The 22376-nt window shown below is 34.2% G+C and overlaps 5 protein-coding genes across 14 annotated transcripts in view; 2 read left to right on the top strand and 3 right to left on the bottom strand.

The window, feature by feature from the left end:
• Nucleotides 1–619: 619 nt before the first annotated feature.
• Nucleotides 620–6849, top strand: LOC108205063 (carotenoid 9,10(9',10')-cleavage dioxygenase 1-like). 2 transcript variants are annotated; one of them, XM_064084837.1, is made up of 14 exons: nucleotides 620–913; nucleotides 1213–1283; nucleotides 1472–1486; nucleotides 2312–2423; nucleotides 2689–2788; nucleotides 2918–2980; nucleotides 3721–3831; nucleotides 3908–4092; nucleotides 4241–4379; nucleotides 4827–4944; nucleotides 5028–5129; nucleotides 5310–5603; nucleotides 6289–6400; nucleotides 6587–6849. In XM_064084837.1, the coding sequence occupies exons 1-14, from the start codon at nucleotides 677–679 to the stop codon at nucleotides 6614–6616; spliced, it is 1689 nt and encodes a 562-aa protein (XP_063940907.1). In that variant the 5' UTR covers nucleotides 620–676; the 3' UTR covers nucleotides 6617–6849. The 2 variants fall into 2 exon arrangements, with proteins under 2 accessions (XP_063940907.1, XP_017230324.1); XM_017374835.2 differs by having other exon boundaries at nucleotides 638–913; nucleotides 5352–5603; nucleotides 6587–6843.
• Nucleotides 6850–7838: 989 nt separating this feature from the next.
• LOC108213415 (carotenoid 9,10(9',10')-cleavage dioxygenase 1-like) lies at nucleotides 7839–14495 on the top strand. 3 transcript variants are annotated; one of them, XM_017385214.2, is made up of 15 exons: nucleotides 7839–8055; nucleotides 8275–8553; nucleotides 9397–9467; nucleotides 9646–9660; nucleotides 10170–10281; nucleotides 10518–10617; nucleotides 10768–10830; nucleotides 11043–11153; nucleotides 11235–11419; nucleotides 11543–11681; nucleotides 12104–12221; nucleotides 12308–12409; nucleotides 12706–12957; nucleotides 13418–13529; nucleotides 14182–14495. In XM_017385214.2, exons 1-15 carry the CDS (start codon nucleotides 7897–7899, stop codon nucleotides 14209–14211), a joined length of 1848 nt encoding a protein of 615 aa, XP_017240703.1. In that variant the 5' UTR covers nucleotides 7839–7896; the 3' UTR covers nucleotides 14212–14495. The 3 variants fall into 3 exon arrangements, with proteins under 3 accessions (XP_017240703.1, XP_017240696.1, XP_063940880.1); XM_017385207.2 differs by having other exon boundaries at nucleotides 11043–11159; XM_064084810.1 differs by having other exon boundaries at nucleotides 11043–11419.
• Nucleotides 14496–14884: 389 nt separating this feature from the next.
• The window catches only part of LOC108193394 (uncharacterized), a 67474-nt gene continuing 59982 nt past the window's right edge, over nucleotides 14885–22376 (bottom strand). For all 7 annotated transcript variants that reach the window (XM_064084822.1, XM_064084821.1, XM_064084819.1 and 4 more), the window contains 5 exons: nucleotides 20226–21274; nucleotides 19190–19253; nucleotides 16918–18370; nucleotides 15882–15945; nucleotides 14885–15062 (listed from right to left, as the gene is read on the bottom strand). The gene's annotated coding sequence lies outside the window, so the exon portion shown is untranslated. The remainder of the gene's footprint in view (nucleotides 15063–15881; nucleotides 15946–16917; nucleotides 18371–19189; nucleotides 19254–20225; nucleotides 21275–22376) is intronic.
• Nucleotides 16919–18884, bottom strand: LOC135150318 (uncharacterized). Its single transcript, XM_064086581.1, has 4 exons — nucleotides 18811–18884; nucleotides 18111–18182; nucleotides 17594–17966; nucleotides 16919–17479 (listed from the first exon to the last, which is right to left on the bottom strand). The coding sequence occupies exons 1-4, from the start codon at nucleotides 18882–18884 to the stop codon at nucleotides 16919–16921; spliced, it is 1080 nt and encodes a 359-aa protein (XP_063942651.1).
• LOC135150312 (uncharacterized) lies at nucleotides 20227–22192 on the bottom strand. The gene is made up of 4 exons (XM_064086576.1): nucleotides 22119–22192; nucleotides 21419–21490; nucleotides 20902–21274; nucleotides 20227–20787 (listed from the first exon to the last, which is right to left on the bottom strand). The coding sequence occupies exons 1-4, from the start codon at nucleotides 22190–22192 to the stop codon at nucleotides 20227–20229; spliced, it is 1080 nt and encodes a 359-aa protein (XP_063942646.1).

Below are 22376 nucleotides of genomic sequence, written 5' to 3'. Positions count from 1 at the left end.
TTTTATATATGTATTTTTAATTTTCTGAAGATGTGGTATGTTTTTTATGACTATCTATTATTATTTTTTTTGAGAATTGGGTATCTTGGTTAAATATCTTTTCTCCAAGTTCTTTTAATTATTTTTTGGTATATAAATTTTCTGAAAATAAAAAGATCAAATTTTCTTGGATACATGTCCTATCCAATATTTTGATAAAAAGATAGAAATTTCTCATTTCAAAGGACGAGAACACAATATTTTTAGCGTGTCATCCTGCATTGTTTTCTTGTATTTACCTTGCGAATAATATAGTACGCGTCTGCGATATGGTAATATAATTCGTTTTATTTATTTCACATTTTAGGTTAAAATCGTTTAATAATATCGTCTCTTGATGAAAATTTGAACTTTTGTGATGATAAAAAATTCTGAAAATATCACACGCACGGTCCAATTGGCAATTAGTCCAGTTATTACCCCAGGTGTTTTTTTCTAATAAAAAAAAAGGTATAATACCTATTTTTATTAATTTATTAACTGATCCATTACTACACAATATCAGACAGAAATCCAAAACACAAAACGTGGCATGCAGAGCTCCACCGAGAAGACAAAGAACCTACAACACCACATAGATAACTCATAAAAACAGCTACCATCTTCAAAACACACACACACACACACTAACCAAAAGATGGTGAAGGGGAAGGAAGAAGAGAAGGGAGCGGAGAGAAATGAAGGGGAAGTAGTAGTGGTAACTCCAAAGCCCAACAAAGGATTAACATCAAAAGCCATTGACTGGCTTGAAACTTTGATCATCAAGTGCATGTATGACCCTTCTGCACCTCATCACTGGCTTTCTGGTAACTTTGCTCCCATTCTCGACGAGACTCCTCCTTGTACTAATCTCCCTGTCATTGGTCATCTTCCGGTCAGTGTATTTTCTCTTGCTTATCCATCATTTCATTCACTTGCACTTGCTAAATTTATATCTGAGTGTTTTGTTATATTTTATCAGTGCTCTGTAGTTCGATCAGGCTTCCTAATAAAATTCACTATAAGAGATTCTAATTCGAAATTTTTAGATGGTTGATTAAATGATTCAAGTTATTAAGGACAATGTGACTTGGGTGAGAGCTAGTCTTGTAATCCTTGGAAGCCCGGAGATCATATACACTTTCTTCGAAAAAAAGTTTTCATCTTTGATCTGATATTATAATTTTGTGGCAGGAGTGTCTGAATGGCGAGTTTGTCAGGGTTGGTCCGAATCCGAAGTTCCCCCCTGTGGCTGGTTATCACTGGTATATCAGGACTCTTTTGAACTAACTCATAACATAATTATTTAGGTTCGCTCTTGTAAATTGTCTGTATTATTAATGCTTGTCTTGTCTATTGGTTCTTATTTTTTAACTTTTTTGCTCTTTCACAAATAGTGTTTTCCTTATTTAACTCGAGCTTGTGCTTATTTTCATTTTTTTCAACTGTGCAGGTTTGATGGAGATGGGTGCGTTTCCTTTTTTTCTCTGTATTGAAATATATACTTTCCCTCCTCAAGTGCCAACGAATTCTTTTTCTGGTGGATGACTATATAATACACGACGAACTTTAACTTTGTTTTATCTGTACATGTGTTTGGGTTACAACACATTTGAGTTACGTTAGCTAGCCCTTCACTGCTGTCCCGCGTAAGCCACAATAAGATATAAATTAAAAGGATCAAAACCGTTGTCATGTTCATAGTAATATTAGAATTAATTTAGGCAAAAAAAATAGAAAATATTAATATGACAGAATTGGGGAAATTAGCTGATCTCTTCTTGATGTGAAGCCACTTTAGGAATGAAAGGCAGTTGCTGGATTTGTATATCTTACATCTTTATAAGCAGGGAGTTTTATGGAAACAGCCTCTCTCTAGCGAAAAATTAAGGTCTGCGTATATGCTCCTTGCACCCTACATCCGGATTGGATATACGGAGTATGTTGGCTATAATAAGGGTTTAATTGAGTCAATACAGAACGTGCTTCATTATACTAATTGTTATGCCAACAAGTAAATTAAGGCATCAATGGATTACCGGATATTATTTTGTTAGTTACAAAACTTGCTAAAGAGAAGTTTCCGCAAATTTTTTTAATACAGAGAGCAAAACACTTGCCTGGTGTCACGGTGTTTCCAAGATTGCCTAATGATGATATCTGCACAATAAATGTTGTATAACCTGTTCCTTAAAGAATTGCAAATATATATGGTTACATGTAAGTGCTAGACATTGTAAAAGAAAGTCTTTGAACACTAGGTCAATAGTAACATGTTATGTGTTTGTGGCAGCATGATTCATGGACTACGCATTAAAGATGGAAAAGCTACTTACGTCTCTCGCTATGTGAAAACATCTCGTATGAAACAAGAAGAGACTTTTGGAGGAGCTAAATTTATGAAGGTATGCATCTTAGCATCTACGGAAATCAACTTTTTGCTTCTCTCTTCACCAGTCTTTAAGATGGTTATATAGGTTATATTGTTTTGGAATCAATTGTGGAGCAAAATCCTAAGCGGAGTGATAGCTGTGAAGCACTTTTAACTATACCATTATTTAGGAGATTGATTATGCTGTTTATCTAGAGTTCTTTACACTTTTCATATCTCTATACCAAAAATTTAAATCTGGTATGTCCATAAACATGCTTTCACTGCATTAATTTCAGCTTGGAGATCTTAGGGGACTATTTGGTCTATTTATGGTTAACATGCAAATTCTCAGAGAAAAATTAAAAGTATTGGATATGTCATATGGATTTGGAACAGGCAAGTTGTTTACTCAAGAGTTGTACTTGATTATGATGATTATCGGAAAGAAATTTGCTGACACATTCTTTTCTGTGTCATGCTGTATGGGGAGCCTTTAAAATGACTTTCTGTTTCACTTTTTTGCAGCTAATACGGCTATGATTTATCATCATGGTAAACTAATGGCTCTTAATGAGGGCGACAAACCATGTAAGCTAGCTGCCTGTTTAATGTTTAAACATCATTTGTACTTGGCATCTTATACTATTGTACAAGATTAAATGTAGATTGTTTTGTTGAAAGCGTCTTATAACAGTTCACTAAATTAAATGTAGATTGTTGTGAAGTTTTTGTACAGTTTTTTTCGTCTCTTTGCTCCCCCCCTCCAAAAAAAAAAAGAGAGAAAGAAAGAAAGAAAAAAAAGTAGTCATTCCTTTTATTGTGATTTTTTTTTTTTGGAATTATAGGGTATTTATGTTGTAATAGATCAGAAGTAGTGCATTTGAATGATCTATAAATGTAGGCTTTATTTTGATAACTAAGCACAGAATGATCATGAAATCGTCATATAAATGTGTTTTTTATGCCTTGCTTTTTTAACTATTCCTAGTAGTGTATTTAGTCCCTTTGGTTTGGTAGAAATGTAACGGAAGTTATTTCTTAAGAATAGTATACTTCGAATAGGGAAATCCCATCCTTCTCTTATACATTTCAAGTCCACCTAATAAATGAGAAACCACCTCTAGCCCTTTCAGAAACATAATCTTGTTTTAGTTTAATATAATTCCGTTCAGGGAAGAAAGTGATTGTTAAGATGTCCAGATCTCGGTTCACCTTGGTTTTTTCATCTTCATACTTTATTGTATAGCACATGATTAATGCATTATGCATAGAACCTATGCCAGGGTACATTGCAGAATAAAATGACACCCACTCTCTTCTATCTGCAGATGCCATTAAAGTGTTCGAAGATGGAGATTTGCAAACCCTTGGTTTGCTGGATTATGACAAGCGGCTAACACATTCATTTACTGCCCATCCAAAGGTTGACCCATTTACCGGTAAAAGCCACTGTCCCTGATATGTTTAAAAGAGTTTTTGGAATTACTCATTTAATAACATTATTTATTCATTTAGGTGAAATGTTTACCTTTGGCTACTCACAAACACCTCCATATATGACATACAGAGTGATTTCCAGGACTGGTGTTATGGATGATCCTGTGCCAATAACATTAGCAGACCCCGTGATGATGCATGACTTTGCCATTACTGAAAATTACGCAATAGTCATGGATCTACCCTTATTCATCAAACCCAAGGTACAAGTATATTCTATCAACATATCTGCATTGGCCGTGTGATAATTATGAATATTAATCTTAAGATTATGTGTATGATATTTCACCATCCGCGTTACACATTTCTGTAATCTTTAAGGGTGACTCCCAAATTGATTTTACTATTTAGGAAATGGTGAAGGAAAAGAAGCTGATAATCACTTTTGATGCAACTAAAAAGGCCCGCTTTGGTATCCTTCCACGATATGCTAAGAATGAGCTGCTAATAAAATGGTTTGAGCTCCCAAATTGCTTTATATTTCACAATGGTGAGGCACCAAATTCTTTATCCATCCCAGTTAGTAAGTAGATTTATTTTAGAGGTTGTAGTCCACCACACATGTCGTTTCCTTTCGAATCCCATAGTTAAGGATGTGTGTATGCAGTATGCTCATGGTCTAAGGGAATATACTTGTTTTCCAGTGTAATTCAAATTACATCACGTTCTGTTGAATGTATTTAGTATAAAAAATTGAGCTTTATTGAATTTCTTGTTCATATCGGTTTCATTAACATATTTTTATTACTTAAGAACAATCATGTTTACTCTGAAATATATGCATGAAATCACCTCGTACATGGATATGCCATGCCCAGAACCTTGTAAGATTTGCCAAGTTTTAAGTTTTTTTATTGCTTTTTGAGGATGTAACTGCTAGCGTTTGTTGTTTTTTCTTCAATTGTTCCCCTGAATTGTTGTCAAACTTTTTTATCAGCCAATGCTTGGGAGGAAGGAGATGAAGTTGTCTTAATCACCTGTCGTCTTGAGAATCCAGACTTTATTATAAATAATGGGGATATGAAAGAGAAGCCCGAGAATATTCATAATGAATTGTAGGTCTCATCTACTAATGTATTTTTTTTAGCACCGCATTCGATACTAAGCTATCCGCTCTTGACTACAAAACAATTTTCAGGTTCGAGATGAGATTTAACATGAAGAGTGGTCTAGCTTCCCAGAAGAAACTCTCAGCATCTGCTGTTGATTTTCCTCGGATAAATGAGAGCTATACTGGCAGGTACATGAAGCTACATTGTTAATGTTCCATTTCATTAACGAACATAATCAGAGATGACTATATGAGGGATATGTTTCTATATTTGGAAAAAGAATTTTTTTTAAAGCTCAATCTGAAATCCTGTAGCGGAAAAACTTATGTATATATTTTTCCTTTTTTTTTTTTTTTTTAAATTTTCAGATCTTTTCATAAAGTACTCGATAATCATCTTGATCAATTCAGGAAACAACAATATGTGTATGGAACTATACTGGACCAATCTGCAAAGATCACTGGGATTGTCAAATTTGATTTGCACATGAACCCAGAAGCGGGGAAAAGAAAGCTTGAAGTTGGAGGAAACATTCAAGGTATCTTTGACCTGGGAGTTGGTGGATTTGGTTCAGAGGCCATCTTTGTCCCTCGTCAGCCTGGAGTTACTTCTGAAGAAGATGATGGCTACTTAATTCATTTTGTACACAATGAGAACACTGGGTAAAGTTGTCTTCCCCTCTCTTGAATTTGAGGATATATCTGCTAGCTTCTTTTTTTTGCTAGACTGAAGTACATACTGACTGCATCCAAATATATCAACTAACATGAATATGAATTTAGTTGTTGAAGTCCAAAGTATGGATTCAAAAAGTTGTTACATAGATGACTTGATAATATGAGGTAGGGCTGTAACAATTGTATAAGAGTCTTATCCGAACCCCAGGTTTACACGGTATGTTATCATTGCCCCTTCTCCCTAGTGGCTATAGTAGGTGGGCAGACTATGATGAAGTGAAAATTTGATTTCGTAAAATTCATGGTAGTAGAAAAAATCTCCAAAAATTATTTGGTACGGGAGTTTTACAAGTCAACCATTATACTCAAGCCACTCTTCAGCAAAAAAGAGCTATTGTAACAAGATGATGAGACTTTATTTTATTTTTTAGAGGTATTATAAAATAGAAGATATTCCGCTGCTCTAGAATGTCCGACTGAAGTGGCAATTAGAATGTCACATAGCTCTGTAATATGTCAGTTGAACATTTTCATAACTTTCTAGGCAGTAGTGTCATCCCTCAATGTTATTACTGTCAACCCCATTTACTGAAAAAACAGCAGGTGCTTCTCACTAACATTTGCCTGATACATTGCCGCTTGCTTATCCTTTCTTTTGCTACATGTGCAGAAGATCAGCAGTCAATGTGATTGATGCGAAAACAATGTCACCTGATCCCGTTGCAGTTGTTGAATTACCGAACAGAGTTCCTTATGGATTCCATGCCTTCTTTCTGACGGAGGTCAGTAGCTTTTTTGTGTCTCTCATTGATGACTAGTGGGTTATAAAACCATACTTCTGATTATGGTTTTCTGTGTCTTTATATCTAAATTGTACTAGAGGCTTCTTTGTGTCTTTCATTATGAATTGTACAATTTTGGACACTTTCCGCTAAAAGATGGGATCCTTAACTTGTGAATTTGTACAGGAACAACTTCAAGAACAAGCCAAACGGTAGAAAGCCTGAGCCTTGCAGAACCAGATAAGTAGCAAGGGCTCTGTGACTTGCATACCTGTAATCTCAAAATTTGTGTGATATCTCTTTGTACGGACAAGAGAGTTGCAGAACCACATGAGTAACGAGGTCTCTTTGACTTGCATACCTTTAATCTTAACATTTGTGTAATATCTGTTTGTACAAAGGGGTATATAAGTTTATGTTGTGTCTAACGAGTAAAAAATAATTACATACTTAGTAAATACACAAGGGTTGTGATAAATAACATCAGGACTACTACCGTAAATTCTGCAGATAGATGCTTCCCTCAGCAGAATTGCCAACTTTTTTAACTAAAGTGATTCAGGAGATACTTGGAGGCTACCTAACCTGTTATTGTGATAGGAATGATGCATTGTTCCACCGATGACATGCATTGTTCCGGAGGCATTGCCGTGATGGTAGAGCCGTAGAGGGTCTTGCTAAACAATGTGCAATGCCAAATGTTTAGGATTCCAAGAGGAAGTGTCTGTGTGGCAAATAAGTGCTGCTTTCGCTTTTGTTTCATCATTTCCAACTAGGAAAACTGTATATGCCTTAACGTTGTTTGTTTTGTGGCAATAAAACACATCATATACATAGTTTTGCTTGTGACCAGCCACAGCCTTTTCTCCCAATCTTTGTGATCCAAGAATTCCACGCTTCTACATTTCACTCTCGTTTTCAAAATCTGTTGACAGTGCTGAAACCCTTCATTTTCTCCAGTGACGTTGCACAGTGCTTCTCTTCGCCTTTGATTCCTGGCGCTTCACATTCTGATTGAAACATGTAATCAAAATTGTACGCCACACACTCTAATGCTCCGGTAAGATATAATTTTGTAACTTTTTTTTTTCTTGAATAACAATTTAACATCTAAATTTTTATTCAGAAAAGAATCTTAAAAATAAATTACTGAACTATACTTTATAATAATATTGAAATGCGTGTTGAGCAGTAAAAATACGTATAGAATTAAATGGGATAGAGGGGGTAATTCACAAAAAATATTAATCACAAATGATTAATTTTACTATCGAGTCAAACTATTTAAAATTGTGCGGCAAAATTCAAAATATAAAATAAATCTTGCTTATCGATAAAATAAAATAAAACAGGGAGTATGATTTACGTTGACTGAGTTCGGCGTCTTAATTATTATACCCTTTAATTAAGAAGAATAGTCAATGCAATTGGTATAGGATCATATCATAAATGAATTTGTAAAAGAAAGAGAGAAAAAAACAGCATAATTCAATACAATGCTGCAATCAAATTTACAGTCAATGAAGTGGAGCAACTTTTATTTGGACTCCAGATTATCAGCAAGAATGGTGTCTTCTTCAACTAATCAGAAGATGAATATCGTTACTAATGAGTTGGTTGAGCAGCATGAGGAAACTACTAATGATCTTATGCTTGTAAGAAACTTTGATGCTGAAATTTCTCTTTTAGTTCTCTCAACATGCATATTATTATCAGGAAACTACTAATGTATAGTATAGGGTCTGCATGTCAAGACATGAAAAGAATTCCTATATTAATTCTGAATTTGTTTGTATTCGGATAAACTTGGAGTTTGTAGACAATAGATCTGATATTAGTTCATGTTATAATTACCATGTTGTCGAATTTTGTAGAGTAACCGGAAAAATACAGGCTTTCTATACACGAGACGAAAGACGGTGATGGGAAAGCAAAATGTGAAGGAAGTGAAGAGAAATGAAGCGGAAGTAGTGGTGGTAAATCCAAAAGTGAGGAAAGGGTTAACATCAATGGCTATTGACTGGATTGAAAGTTTGATCGTTAGGTACATGTATGACTCCTCTGTAGATCATCATTGGCTTTCTGGTAACTTTGCTCCGGTGCTTGACGAGGCTCCTCCTTGTACTAATCTCCCTGTCATTGGACATCTTCCGGTCAGTATGTTTTCTCTTGTGATCCATGATTTCATTCACTTCCACTTAATAAATTTATATGTGCGCTTTTTGTTACTTGAATTTTGTATTATTGCGGAGTATTTTAGTGCAGTTTCAGTGTTTTCTGTAAATTTGTTAATTTTGTGATTAAGTATCTGTAGCTGTATGGTATTACTCTATTAATTAAGCTAAGCATAAAATACAAGATTGGCTGTTTAGTGGACTTTGATTTCATGCTGTCCATGTGATGGTTATATATGTTTGAGTAATCTAACAACCTAGAGCATCTTCGGGATCGAGGCATGAATTCTTAATTAGCTCTTAGAGGCTCTTTTAAAACTTATGAGCATCTTCTCTTTCCTTTATTCTAAGATCCTCGTAACTCTTAACTTATTTGTATTAATATATATGTATTCCCTCCGATGCATTAATTACTTTTCCCTGTCTTTTAGATTTAATTTAAATAAAATATAAGATAGAAGATGAATATAAGAGCATCGTTAGAGTTTCCAATCTTAATAATGTACCAACACGTTGTGAGCCCCATTGTTTATATTATATTTAAGAGTCGGCTAGGAGACTCTCGGACATGCTCTTAGCAGCAGAAGGCCCCGAATGCAAATATTTAAGTTCAAAACAACAATAGCTACAATTGTTTTGGCATTAGCATTGGAGTATAAATTAACTACAACTATTTTAGCATTTGCAGTGGACTTGCTCTTATAACCAATTCTTGAGTGGACAATGAAACAAAAATTCAGAATTGAAGTCAGTACAATGTGCTTTAAATGAGTTCCCCATGTATCTTTCTACATTTGATCTGATATTATAATTTTGTTCCAGGATTGTCTGAATGGTGCGTTTCTTCGGGTTGGTCCAAATCCTAAATACCCCCCTGTGGCTGGTTATCACTGGTATATCTCTGCTCTTCGGAACAAACTCCTTATTAAAACTTCTGGGTTCACCCTTGTCTTCCTTATTTGTCTGCATCAGTGATGCTTGTCTTGCGTTCTATATCTTATTTTCAAAGTCATTAATTTCCTTTTATTAACTCAGGATCGTTTTGATTTTTTTTTTTTTTTATCTGTGCAGGTTTGACGGAGATGGGTGTGTTTTCTTCCTTCTGGAAATTGAAATTTATAATCTTCCCACTTAAGTGCCAATGAAATGATTTATGCCCAAGTATATTCTTGTTTTGCTAGGATATTTGATTTACAGGCAGAACATACGTAATTGTCATTTGCCATCTTTACTCCTAACAATACAATTTCCCAGCAGTCACTTGTATCACATGTTATACTATACTATTTTTATAACAGCAAGTAAATTAGGGACTCATCAACAATAGTATTAGAAATTGTTTTATAAATTAAAGAAATGACTGAAAAGGAGTTTCCATAGAAAAGATTAATACAGAAATGAGGGAGAGGGGGAAGCTTAAGGCTTACCTGGTGTCACTGTTTTTCGAAGACTATTAATGTTATCTACAATAAGTTTGGTGTAACCAGTTTTTAGATGAAACACATATATATAGTTACATATATTGTGCTAGACATTTTAAGGGAAATCTTTGAATTGTGAGCTCTGTAGTAAAAAATGTCATGTGGCTGTTGCAGCATGATTCATGGATTACGCATTAAAGATGGAAATGCTACTTATGTTTCTCGTTATGTGAAAACATCTCGTCTGAAACAAGAAGAGACTTATGGAGGAGCCAAATTTATAAAGGTAGTTTTATCTTTTTTCTTTTCTCTTCACCAATCTTTGGAGTGATTATTAAGGTTTATACAGTTTTGGGTATAGTTGTAGAGCAAAATCCCAAGTAGGTTGACAAGTGTGAAGCACTATATCATTCTCCAGGTCTGATTATGCTGTTTGTCCAATGTTCTGTACAAATTTCTTAAAGCTTTACTTAAATTTCTATCCTTTGTGCCGTAAACATGCTCTCGCTGCATTAATTTCAGGTCGGAGATCTTAAGGGACTATTTGGGCTACTTATGCTTAACATGCAAATTCTCAGAGAAAAATTGGAAGTATTGGATATGTCATATGGATATGGAACAGGCAAGTCCTTTACAAATTCTGATCCAGAGGCCAACTATTTAGGGCTCATACTTAAATATGATGATTATTGGTGAGAAATTTCCTTAAACATTCTTTTCTCTGTCATGCTGTTTAGGGCTTGAAACGACTTTTTCATTCACTTTCTTGCAGCTAATACGGCTATGATTTATCATCATGGTAAACTTATGGCTCTTTCTGAGGGTGATAAACCGTGTAAGCTAGCTGCCTGTTTAATGCTTATACTTTTACTGTAGAAAGCATCTTATCAAATTGTACTAAATTTAGTGTTGAGTAACGAAGCTTATATTCTAAATTAAGAAGGCTACGGAAAAATAGCATATTTACTTCTTGAGAACAGTATGGTGTCATTATGCATAGAATTGCATACCAGAAATAAAATCAAATCCACTTTCTTATTTGCGCAGATGTCATTGGAGTGAAGGAAGATGGAGATTTGCAAACCCTGGGTTTGCTGGATTTTGACAAGCGGCTAACACATTCATTCACTGCCCATCCAAAGGTCGACCCATGTACCGGTAAATGTAAAGCCACTGTCCAGGATATGTTTCATGAGGGTTTTTGGAATCACTCGTTTGATAACAATGTTTTTAATGAAGGTGAAATGTTTACCTTCGGCTATTCACAAACACATCCATACTTAACATACAGGGTGATCTCGAAAGATGGTTTTATAAATGATCCAGTGACAATAACATTACCACGCCCTGTATTGATGCATGACTTTGCCATTACTGAAAATTACGTGATTATTATGGACCTACCGCTGTACATAAAACCCAAGGTAAGGGGATTTTCTGTAGTCATATTTACACTTGTGCGAAAATTAAGCATCGTATATATTATATTTCACAGTTCACGTTAGTGCAATCCATAAGACTGACACATGAATGATTCTATTATTTAGGAAATGGTGAAGGAAAAGAAGCTGATATTCACATTTGATGCAACTAAAAAGGCCCGGTTTGGTGTCCTTCCACGATATGCTAAGAATGACTCGCTGATTAAATGGTTTGAGCTCCCAAATTGCTTTATATTCCATAACGGTGAGGCACCAAGTTCTTGATTCATCCCAAATTTACAAGAAATTTTCTATTAGAGGTTGTGGTGTATGTTTTCATGTGAATTTTTTATGGATAGCATAATTTTGCCAATGTTGCCAATGTACTTCAATGCACATCATTTACTATCACATTCTGGTGAATATGTTTGCAATTGAGCTGGATCAAATATTTCTTGTTCAGTGTTTCATTAAAAAAATTGATACTTAAAAACGCAAAAAGTTATTGTCATGCTTTATGATATTTACTCTGAAATAGATGCATGAAATCACCACATTTACGTTAATATGTCATGCCCACACTCTAGTAAAAGGTTTTATAACATCTAAGGTTTTTGGATGTGGACGGATAGTTTTTGCTGCTTTATCTTGAATGTTACCTTGAGCTTGGTGACCCTTTCTTCTCAGCCAATGCGTGGGAGGAAGGAGATGATGTTGTTTTAATCACTTGCCGTGTAGAGAATCCAGACTTTACCATGAATAATGAGAGTATGAATGGGAAGCTCGAGGATTCTAATAATGAATTGTACGACTTGTCTATTTATTTATATTTATAAAACCACGTTTGATGATCATTAAGCTTTCTGCTCCTGACTAAAAAACAATTGTCAGGTTTGAGATGAGATTTAACATGAAGAGCGGTCGAGCTTCCCAGAAGAAACTCTCTGCATCTGCTGTTGAATTTCCTCGGATAAATGAGAGCTATACTGGACGGTATGAATTTATATGTTTTATGTTCTATTCGTTAACGAAGATAATAAGAGAGGATTATTCGGGGTGTGTTTCTGGATTTAGATAAAGAAAAATTGAGGGCTTGTACTAAAAGTTACTGCATCTTATTACTCATATTCTTGTGTTTAGTTGTACTAACATGTTGTCGATGCTTATTTGCTACAAGCTCAATCTGATATCTGATACTGTGAAAATCCTAAATATCTCTTTTTATAAAAAAATCTTAATCAATTTTATGACTATCATAAAGTAGATGATAATTATGTTGATCAAATTAGGAAACAACGGTATGTATATGGAACTGTATCGAATCACTTTGCAAAGGTCAGTGGGATCGTCAAATTTGATTTGCACATGAACCCCGAAATGGGAAAAAGAAAGATTAAAGTTGGAGGAAACATTCAGGGAATTTTTGACCTGGGACCTGGTATATTTGGTTCAGAGGCCATCTTCATTCCTCGTAAGCCCAACATTACTTCTGAAGAAGATGATGGCTACTTGATTCATTTTCTACATAATGAGAACACTGGGTAATTAGCTTCCCTCTTTTTAATATTGAAGATGCATCTGATAGTTTTTTCTCTCTACAAATTGCAGTACCGCATAAAACTTTGGATCTGAAAATTTGCAAAAATGACTTGGGGCTCCCCCAAGAATTTTTCCAGGAAGTGAGATCCGAAATATCAGATTAAATTTTGTGCAAAAAAAGGGTTTGGTGGCCTTGGAAAATATTAGCCCGATCCAGTTATAATTTTGGGGTTTGAAAAATTTGCAAGAATGAATTGGTGCACCTCAGATGCATCATTACTGAAGAATTGGGAGCCATATGTACCAATACTTACTTCCGGAGTTTTACAAGCTAAACAACAAATTTAAGCTACTTTTCAAAAATAAATATTTAAGATTCTGTAATGGCACCTATAATAACAGTGAGAAGGTTTAAATGAATTTCTTGTTAGCTCTTGCCTAATTCACTAGTTTGCTGTGCAGAAAATCAGCCATAAATGTGATTGATGCAAGAACAATGTCACCTGATCCCGTTGCAGTTGTTGAATTACCATACAGAGTTCCTTACGGATTTCATGCCTTATTTATGAGCGAGGTCAGTAGCTTTTTTGTCTCTCTATTTGTTGGCTTTACCCTTTCACAAGATTATATCTGTATGTCCAAATATGATTCACTCATCCCGTTCATTTAAATAAAAAGACCAGATAAATCATCAGGTATTCTGTCATTCATACACGTTACAATTCTTTATCATCAAAAATTTGCACTCATATATAGCTTATCATCGATGTCCTTCTGTAGCAATATCATGTGGTTTTCGTTACAGATATACTACAATTTTTACATAGTCAAGTTCACTTGTGCTACCAAAACATAGGGAAATAAAATACAAACAAGAATATGTTACTCTTCCATAATAGGAGTCCAGTGTGTTTTTTTTTACAATGTTAGCGTATAGTAGTAAACTTTAAATTTCACCACTATCAATACAACGTAAATGAGATTTTATAGTTGAGGTTAAATCCATATATGTTAATTCCAACTTAACAAACTTAAATTGGTGAAAGAGCCCGGTTAAGGAGCATACCGGGTGTGCCAGTGTCCATAGCCAGTTGTAATATGCAGATTTTCACTATATATCAATAATAATGTTCTGATATGATTATATACGAATACAACCAAGTTGCTACAAATTGCAAATACCTTTTGATGAATACGTGATCCTTAGTTTGTGTATATTTAAACAGGAACAACTTCAAGAACAAGCTGAACTGTAAAATGGTGAAAGCTTGAGAGTTCCGGACAACTTGTGTGACAAGACCTCCATAAATATCTTACATTTTAAATATTTTATATAATGACAGTTTCTAAGAAGGGAGGTTTATAGCAATGCATAATGCATTCTTAAGTTTGTGTTGTACCAGTAAAAAAATATATGAATTACATATTTCGTAAGAATACAAATTTTTTTGAGATCAATCCTCTGTGATTTATATTCCTCATGTTTTAAATTACTTATGTAATAAGAGTTTTCACAAAGAGAGGTTTATAGCAGGTAGGTTTATAGCAATGCATAATACATATTTTTTTTTTTTTGACGAAATGCATAATACATATTTAAATTTGTGTTGGACTTATAAAAAACATATGAATTACATATTTCACAAAGACACCAAAATTTGTGATCAATTGTATATCTCAAACCTGACAAGAATTGCCAACTTATTGAAGTTGAGTAAGAATAAGTGTAATCTGTACAGGCAAATACTGTGTTCTACCAACTTGACTTATCATTAATTTTTGTTATTGTTTTTTAAGTTAAATATTCTCTTTGATTTATTATATAAGATATTTAGAGAGTTTGTACAAGAATTAAGATATTTAATGTAACAGCCCAATTTTTCAGACTATTATTTAACAATGAAATATCGAAATCAAACCTGAACGATATCAACCAAAAACTGAGAAATAAAAATAATAATCTCAATGTCTAAAAGTAGTTTGAAAATCTCCACATGAAACTAATAAAAAGTGAAAATTCAACTAAACCAAGTCCTGGAATTTATTAAATAATCTAACAAACTAGTTTGGGTAGCACTCATCTCAAGTCCCGCTAACCCCTGATTACCTGCGGAAAGAAAATAAACTGAGTGAGCCAGATGCCCAGTACGAATATAATTTTAAAAGAAAATCATATTTTAAACAACTGAGTGATTGTTTCCACCAACACAGAGTTCAAAAATAAAAACAACACTAAACTAATAATGTAATTTAGAAACAGTATACAGTATTTAGCGAATTAGTAGGACAATAATTTAAAACAATTGAGCTAACAATGAAACTGAAAGTAAGGCTGAGTGACGAATAAGGTGGGGACAATATGGGTCTCTTATACAAATATGTACTCGCACAAAGCAGAGTACAAAACAGAGAATTCTTCCCCGGTAATCCACAAGAAGAAAACACAAGAAATGCACAAAGCATTTCTACAGTACAGAGAATCCTTTTTCGATTATCCCGAAAAAGAAAACACACAATAGCGATCATGATCTATACACAATCTCATACTCCAGAGACGTGTTCGTATACTCACAGCACTGATACGAGTAAGTGCCGAGTTCACCAGACACTCCAAACTCCATGAACTCGTCTGTGATTTAACCACACAGATAGGTTTAAGAGCCCAACAGAAAGGTTACAAAAATTTCCAAACTCATTTAACCGAACGGAACAAAATAATGTCGCAAATAAATGCGAAACAAACCAAGACAAATGTGATGGAGTTGGCAATAATAATTTCCAACTGAGAGTACGAAAAGAAAGAACAATGAGTACCAAAAGTACACGTAAAATACAAGTGTCACAATTTTATAAAATTAACTTGCGATTATAAATATAACGAATAATCAAAATATAAATGAGGAGAAAAGAATAAAGAAATTCGTACCTTGAAGTAGCGAATAAACACTCACGAAAATCCGTAAATAATCAACTACACTTCTGGCACGAACCTAAATACGAAATCATAATCTATTATTAATCCAAATTATACATTAACTATTTACTCAGACATAATATAATATATATTATATTAATATTTTAATAACTCTATTATTACTGCCTGATACACCAATATGCCTGCGGCCAGAGTCTGTGAATGAATGCGTATACACACCAGATAATAACACTGTTACGAAAATCTAAAATAAACTAAGGCTTATATACAATCAAGCAAAGTAACAGTTTAGGGAGTTCAACTATCGCAAGTGAATAATTAAATAATCATATAGTAATAATGGTTTGTATTGATACCTTGTCCAAAACTTTTAAAGCATCTGCAAACTCCCCTGCTACTCTGTTTTTCTTCACATAGGCGGCTCTAAACTTCTCTTAGGGTTTTAAGTTTTAACGTGTGTTTTAATGAAAAAGGCTCATGCATATAAACAGCCATTTACATAACCTACAACTAATAGGACTCTAATATTAATATTAACCTTTTTATAATCTAATCACTAATTCTATTTAAAATCAAATCATCTTAAAACAAATATTATTATTATTAACTGAAATTACTAATTCTCTTTCTAATCAAATTAGTAAGCTACTATTATTATTTCTATTCTAAAACAGATTCTAATATTATTATATTATTATAAACTAACAATCTCTATTATATAATAATTATATTAAATTATAGGGATATTATATTTTAATTATAAAGAAAAACAAAAAATTTATCACATAAAATTTTATTTCCTATAATTCTAAACTCTAATTAAATATTAACGAGGGATATTACATTCTTCCCCCCTTAATATAATTTCGTCCTCGAAATTAAATGAACATATCACATAAGCTAAACACATACTTATCTATGATGAAATATAAATAAATATTCCAAATCCATAAGATCAACAATATTCATATATGAGGTAAATGAAATTATAACATAATTTGTATATAAAATATTATAAAATTAATACCTTATTCATTTATAGCATTCTTTTTCGTCTGTCCATCTTGATCATCACGCTGATTAAACGATTTCTTGCAGTCTCGAATAGTGTGGCCTTGTTTTCCGCATCTAAAACAAGCGCCAGTAGTCCAATGACATGTACTTCCGCCATGGGTCTTCCCACAATGTTTACAACGAGATTTTTCTTCATCCTGATTCTTGTTAGATGATCCATTTTGTCCTTTTTCTTGGTTCCCTTTACCCTGATGAAAATTTCGAGTGTTGTATCTACGATCAGTCTGCGTGAATACATCTGAAGATTCTCCGTTTTTCTGAAAATCTTGTGTTTCCTCGGTTGTGTCATCACCTCTCTTTCTTTTCTGATTCTGAACCTCAAGACGTTTGGCACAGTCAACCTGATGAAGTTCCTGATCTCTAGCACTGTCCACCAAACTATCCATAGTAGCGTAGCGATTAGAAATGATATGGTTGCGAATAGAATCCTTCAAAGCCCATTTAAACTTCATAATTTTATCTTGCTCATTCCCGGCAATAGATCGAGCATAGCCAGCCAACCTCTGAAATCGAACCTGAAAATCCGCCACAGACTCATCATCCTTTTGAGCGATACTCTGATATTCTCGAGCATATTCCTCACGAACACTAGCAGGAAAGTATCATTGATCGAATTGCGCCTTAAACACATTCCAAGTGAGAGCGTCCTCATATCCCGCCGGATGGGAAGCCACCACTGATTTCCACCAAGTGCCAGCATCCCCTTCAAGACGGTAAACACCAAAGCGAGCTTTCTCCTCTTCAGAACAATTTAGTACACGAAATATCTTCTCCATGTGATCGATCCAAGCCTCAGCATCCATAGGGTGTTTGGCTTCCTTGAAACTGTTAGGCCTTTGCTTCATAAAACGGTCGAACATAGTTTGACCTTCTTGATTTGGCACATTATTAGCGCCCGGGTTTTGTCTTTGTTGATTTGCAACTTCCCTAACCATGTCCAAGAAAGTCTCCCTGTCCATCACTATTTGTTGTCCTCTCGAGGTATCTCTTCTAGGTGGCATCCTGCAACATTTATTATGAAAACACATATAGAGCAAACATCGAGTAATTATCGCAGCATTATATCAAAAATCTTACTTCTACCCATACGAAGTAAACCCAAACTCACAGGTCAAATGCCCTAAGGCTAGTCTACAGAATCATAACCTGGCTCTGATGCCAACTGTAACAGCCCAATTTTTCAGGCTATTATTTAACAATGAAATATCGAAATCAAACCTGAACGATATCAACCAAAAACTGAGAAATAAAAATAATAATCTCAATGTCTAAAAGTAGTTTGAAAATCTCCACATGAAACTAATAAAAAGTGAAAATTCAACTAAACCAAGTCCTGGAATTTATTAAATAATCTAACAAACTAGTTTGGGTAGCACTCATCTCAAGTCCCGCTAACCCCTGATTACCTGCGGAAAGAAAATAAACTGAGTGAGCCAGATGCCCAGTACGAATATAATTTTAAAAGAAAATCATATTTTAAACAACTGAGTGATTGTTTCCACCAACACAGAGTTCAAAAATAAAAACAACACTAAACTAATAATGTAATTTAGAAACAGTATACAGTATTTAGCGAATTAGTAGGACAATAATTTAAAACAATTGAGCTAACAATGAAACTGAAAGTAAGGCTGAGTGACGAATAAGGTGGGGACAATATGGGTCTCTTATACAAATATGTACTCGCACAAAGCAGAGTACAAAACAGAGAATTCTTCCCCGGTAATCCACAAGAAGAAAACACAAGAAATGCACAAAGCATTTCTACAGTACAGAGAATCCTTTTTCGATTATCCCGAAAAAGAAAACACACAATAGCGATCATGATCTATACACAATCTCATACTCCAGAGACGTGCTCGTATACTCACAGCACTGATACGAGTAAGTGCCGAGTTCACCAGACACTCCAAACTCCATGAACTCGTCTGTGATTTAACCACACAGATAGGTTTAAGAGCCCAACAGAAAGGTTACAAAAATTTCCAAACTCATTTAACCGAACGGAACAAAACAATGTCGCAAATAAATGCGAAACAAACCAAGACAAATGTGATGGAGTTGGCAATAATAATTTCCAACTGAGAGTACGAAAAGAAAGAACAATGAGTACCAAAAGTACACGTAAAATACAAGTGTCACAATTTTATAAAATTAACTTGCGATTATAAATATAACGAATAATCAAAATATAAATGAGGAGAAAAGAATAAAGAAATTCGTACCTTGAAGTAGCGAATAAACACTCACGAAAATCCGTAAATAATCAACTACACTTCTGGCACGAACCTAAATACGAAATCATAATCTATTATTAATCCAAATTATACATTAACTATTTACTCAGACATAATATAATATATATTATATTAATATTTTAATAACTCTATTATTACTGCCTGATACACCAATATGCCTGCGGCCAGAGTCTGTGAATGAATGCGTATACACACCAGATAATAACACTGTTACGAAAATCTAAAATAAACTAAGGCTTATATACAATCAAGCAAAGTAACAGTTTAGGGAGTTCAACTATCGCAAGTGAATAATTAAATAATCATATAGTAATAATGGTTTGTATTGATACCTTGTCCAAAACTTTTAAAGCATCTGCAAACTCCCCTGCTACTCTGTTTTTCTTCACATAGGCGGCTCTAAACTTCTCTTAGGGTTTTAAGTTTTAACGTGTGTTTTAATGAAAAAGGCTCATGCATATAAACAGCCATTTACATAACCTACAACTAATAGGACTCTAATATTAATATTAACCTTTTTATAATCTAATCACTAATTCTATTTAAAATCAAATCATCTTAAAACAAATATTATTATTATTAACTGAAATTACTAATTCTCTTTCTAATCAAATTAGTAAGCTACTATTATTATTTCTATTCTAAAACAGATTCTAATATTATTATATTATTATAAACTAACAATCTCTATTATATAATAATTATATTAAATTATAGGGATATTATATTTTAATTATAAAGAAAAACAAAAAATTTATCACATAAAATTTTATTTCCTATAATTCTAAACTCTAATTAAATATTAACGAGGGATATTACATTCTTCCCCCCTTAATATAATTTCGTCCTCGAAATTAAATGAACATATCACATAAGCTAAACACATACTTATCTATGATGAAATATAAATAAATATTCCAAATCCATAAGATCAACAATATTCATATATGAGGTAAATGAAATTATAACATAATTTGTATATAAAATATTATAAAATTAATACCTTATTCATTTATAGCATTCTTTTTCGTCTGTCCATCTTGATCATCACGCTGATTAAACGATTTCTTGCAGTCTCGAATAGTGTGGCCTTGTTTTCCGCATCTAAAACAAGCGCCAGTAGTCCAATGACATGTACTTCCGCCATGGGTCTTCCCACAATGTTTACAACGAGATTTTTCTTCATCCTGATTCTTGTTAGATGATCCATTTTGTCCTTTTTCTTGGTTCCCTTTACCCTGATGAAAATTTCGAGTGTTGTATCTACGATCAGTCTGCGTGAATACATCTGAAGATTCTCCGTTTTTCTGAAAATCTTGTGTTTCCTCGGTTGTGTCATCACCTCTCTTTCTTTTCTGATTCTGAACCTCAAGACGTTTGGCACAGTCAACCTGATGAAGTTCCTGATCTCTAGCACTGTCCACCAAACTATCCATAGTAGCATAGCGATTAGAAATGATATGGTTGCGAATAGAATCCTTCAAAGCCCATTTAAACTTCATAATTTTATCTTGCTCATTCCCGGCAATAGATCGAGCATAGCCAGCCAACCTCTGAAATCGAACCTGAAAATCCGCCACAGACTCATCATCCTTTTGAGCGATACTCTGATATTCTCGAGCATATTCCTCACGAACACTAGCAGGAAAGTATCATTGATCGAATTGCGCCTTAAACACATTCCAAGTGAGAGCGTCCTCATATCCCGCCGGATGGGAAGCCACCACTGATTTCCACCAAGTGCCAGCATCCCCTTCAAGACGGTAAACACCAAAGCGAGCTTTCTCCTCTTCAGAACAATTTAGTACACGAAATATCTTCTCCATGTGATCGATCCAAGCCTCAGCATCCATAGGGTGTTTGGCTTCCTTGAAACTGTTAGGCCTTTGCTTCATAAAACGGTCGAACATAGTTTGACCTTCTTGATTTGGCACATTATTAGCGCCCGGGTTTTGTCTTTGTTGATTTGCAACTTCCCTAACCATGTCCAAGAAAGTCTCCCTGTCCATCACTATTTGTTGTCCTCTCGAGGTATCTCTTCTAGGTGGCATCCTGCAACATTTATTATGAAAACACATATAGAGCAAACATCGAGTAATTATCGCAGCATTATATCAAAAATCTTACTTCTACCCATACGAAGTAAACCCAAACTCACAGGTCAAATGCCCTAAGGCTAGTCTACAGAATCATAACCTGGCTCTGATGCCAACTGTAACAGCCCAATTTTTCAGGCTATTATTTAACAATGAAATATCGAAATCAAACCTGAACGATATCAACCAAAAACTGAGAAATAAAAATAATAATCTCAATGTCTAAAAGTAGTTTGAAAATCTCCACATGAAACTAATAAAAAGTGAAAATTCAACTAAACCAAGTCCTGGAATTTATTAAATAATCTAACAAACTAGTTTGGGTAGCACTCATCTCAAGTCCCGCTAACCCCTGATTACCTGCGGAAAGAAAATAAACTGAGTGAGCCAGATGCCCAGTACGAATATAATTTTAAAAGAAAATCATATTTTAAACAACTGAGTGATTGTTTCCACCAACACAGAGTTCAAAAATAAAAACAACACTAAACTAATAATGTAATTTAGAAACAGTATACAGTATTTAGCGAATTAGTAGGACAATAATTTAAAACAATTGAGCTAACAATGAAACTGAAAGTAAGGCTGAGTGACGAATAAGGTGGGGACAATATGGGTCTCTTATACAAATATGTACTCGCACAAAGCAGAGTACAAAACAGAGAATTCTTCCCCGGTAATCCACAAGAAGAAAACACAAGAAATGCACAAAGCATTTCTACAGTACAGAGAATCCTTTTTCGATTATCCCGAAAAAGAAAACACACAATAGCGATCATGATCTATACACAATCTCATACTCCAGAGACGTGCTCGTATACTCACAGCACTGATACGAGTAAGTGCCGAGTTCACCAGACACTCCAAACTCCATGAACTCGTCTGTGATTTAACCACACAGATAGGTTTAAGAGCCCAACAGAAAGGTTACAAAAATTTCCAAACTCATTTAACCGAACGGAACAAAACAATGTCGCAAATAAATGCGAAACAAACCAAGACAAATGTGATGGAGTTGGCAATAATAATTTCCAACTGAGAGTACGAAAAGAAAGAAC

This window comes from Daucus carota, chromosome 1, assembly GCF_001625215.2.
Source record: "Daucus carota subsp. sativus chromosome 1, DH1 v3.0, whole genome shotgun sequence".
NCBI lineage: Eukaryota > Viridiplantae > Streptophyta > Magnoliopsida > Apiales > Apiaceae > Daucus > Daucus carota.
This window is presented reverse-complemented; position numbering and strand designations above follow the sequence as displayed.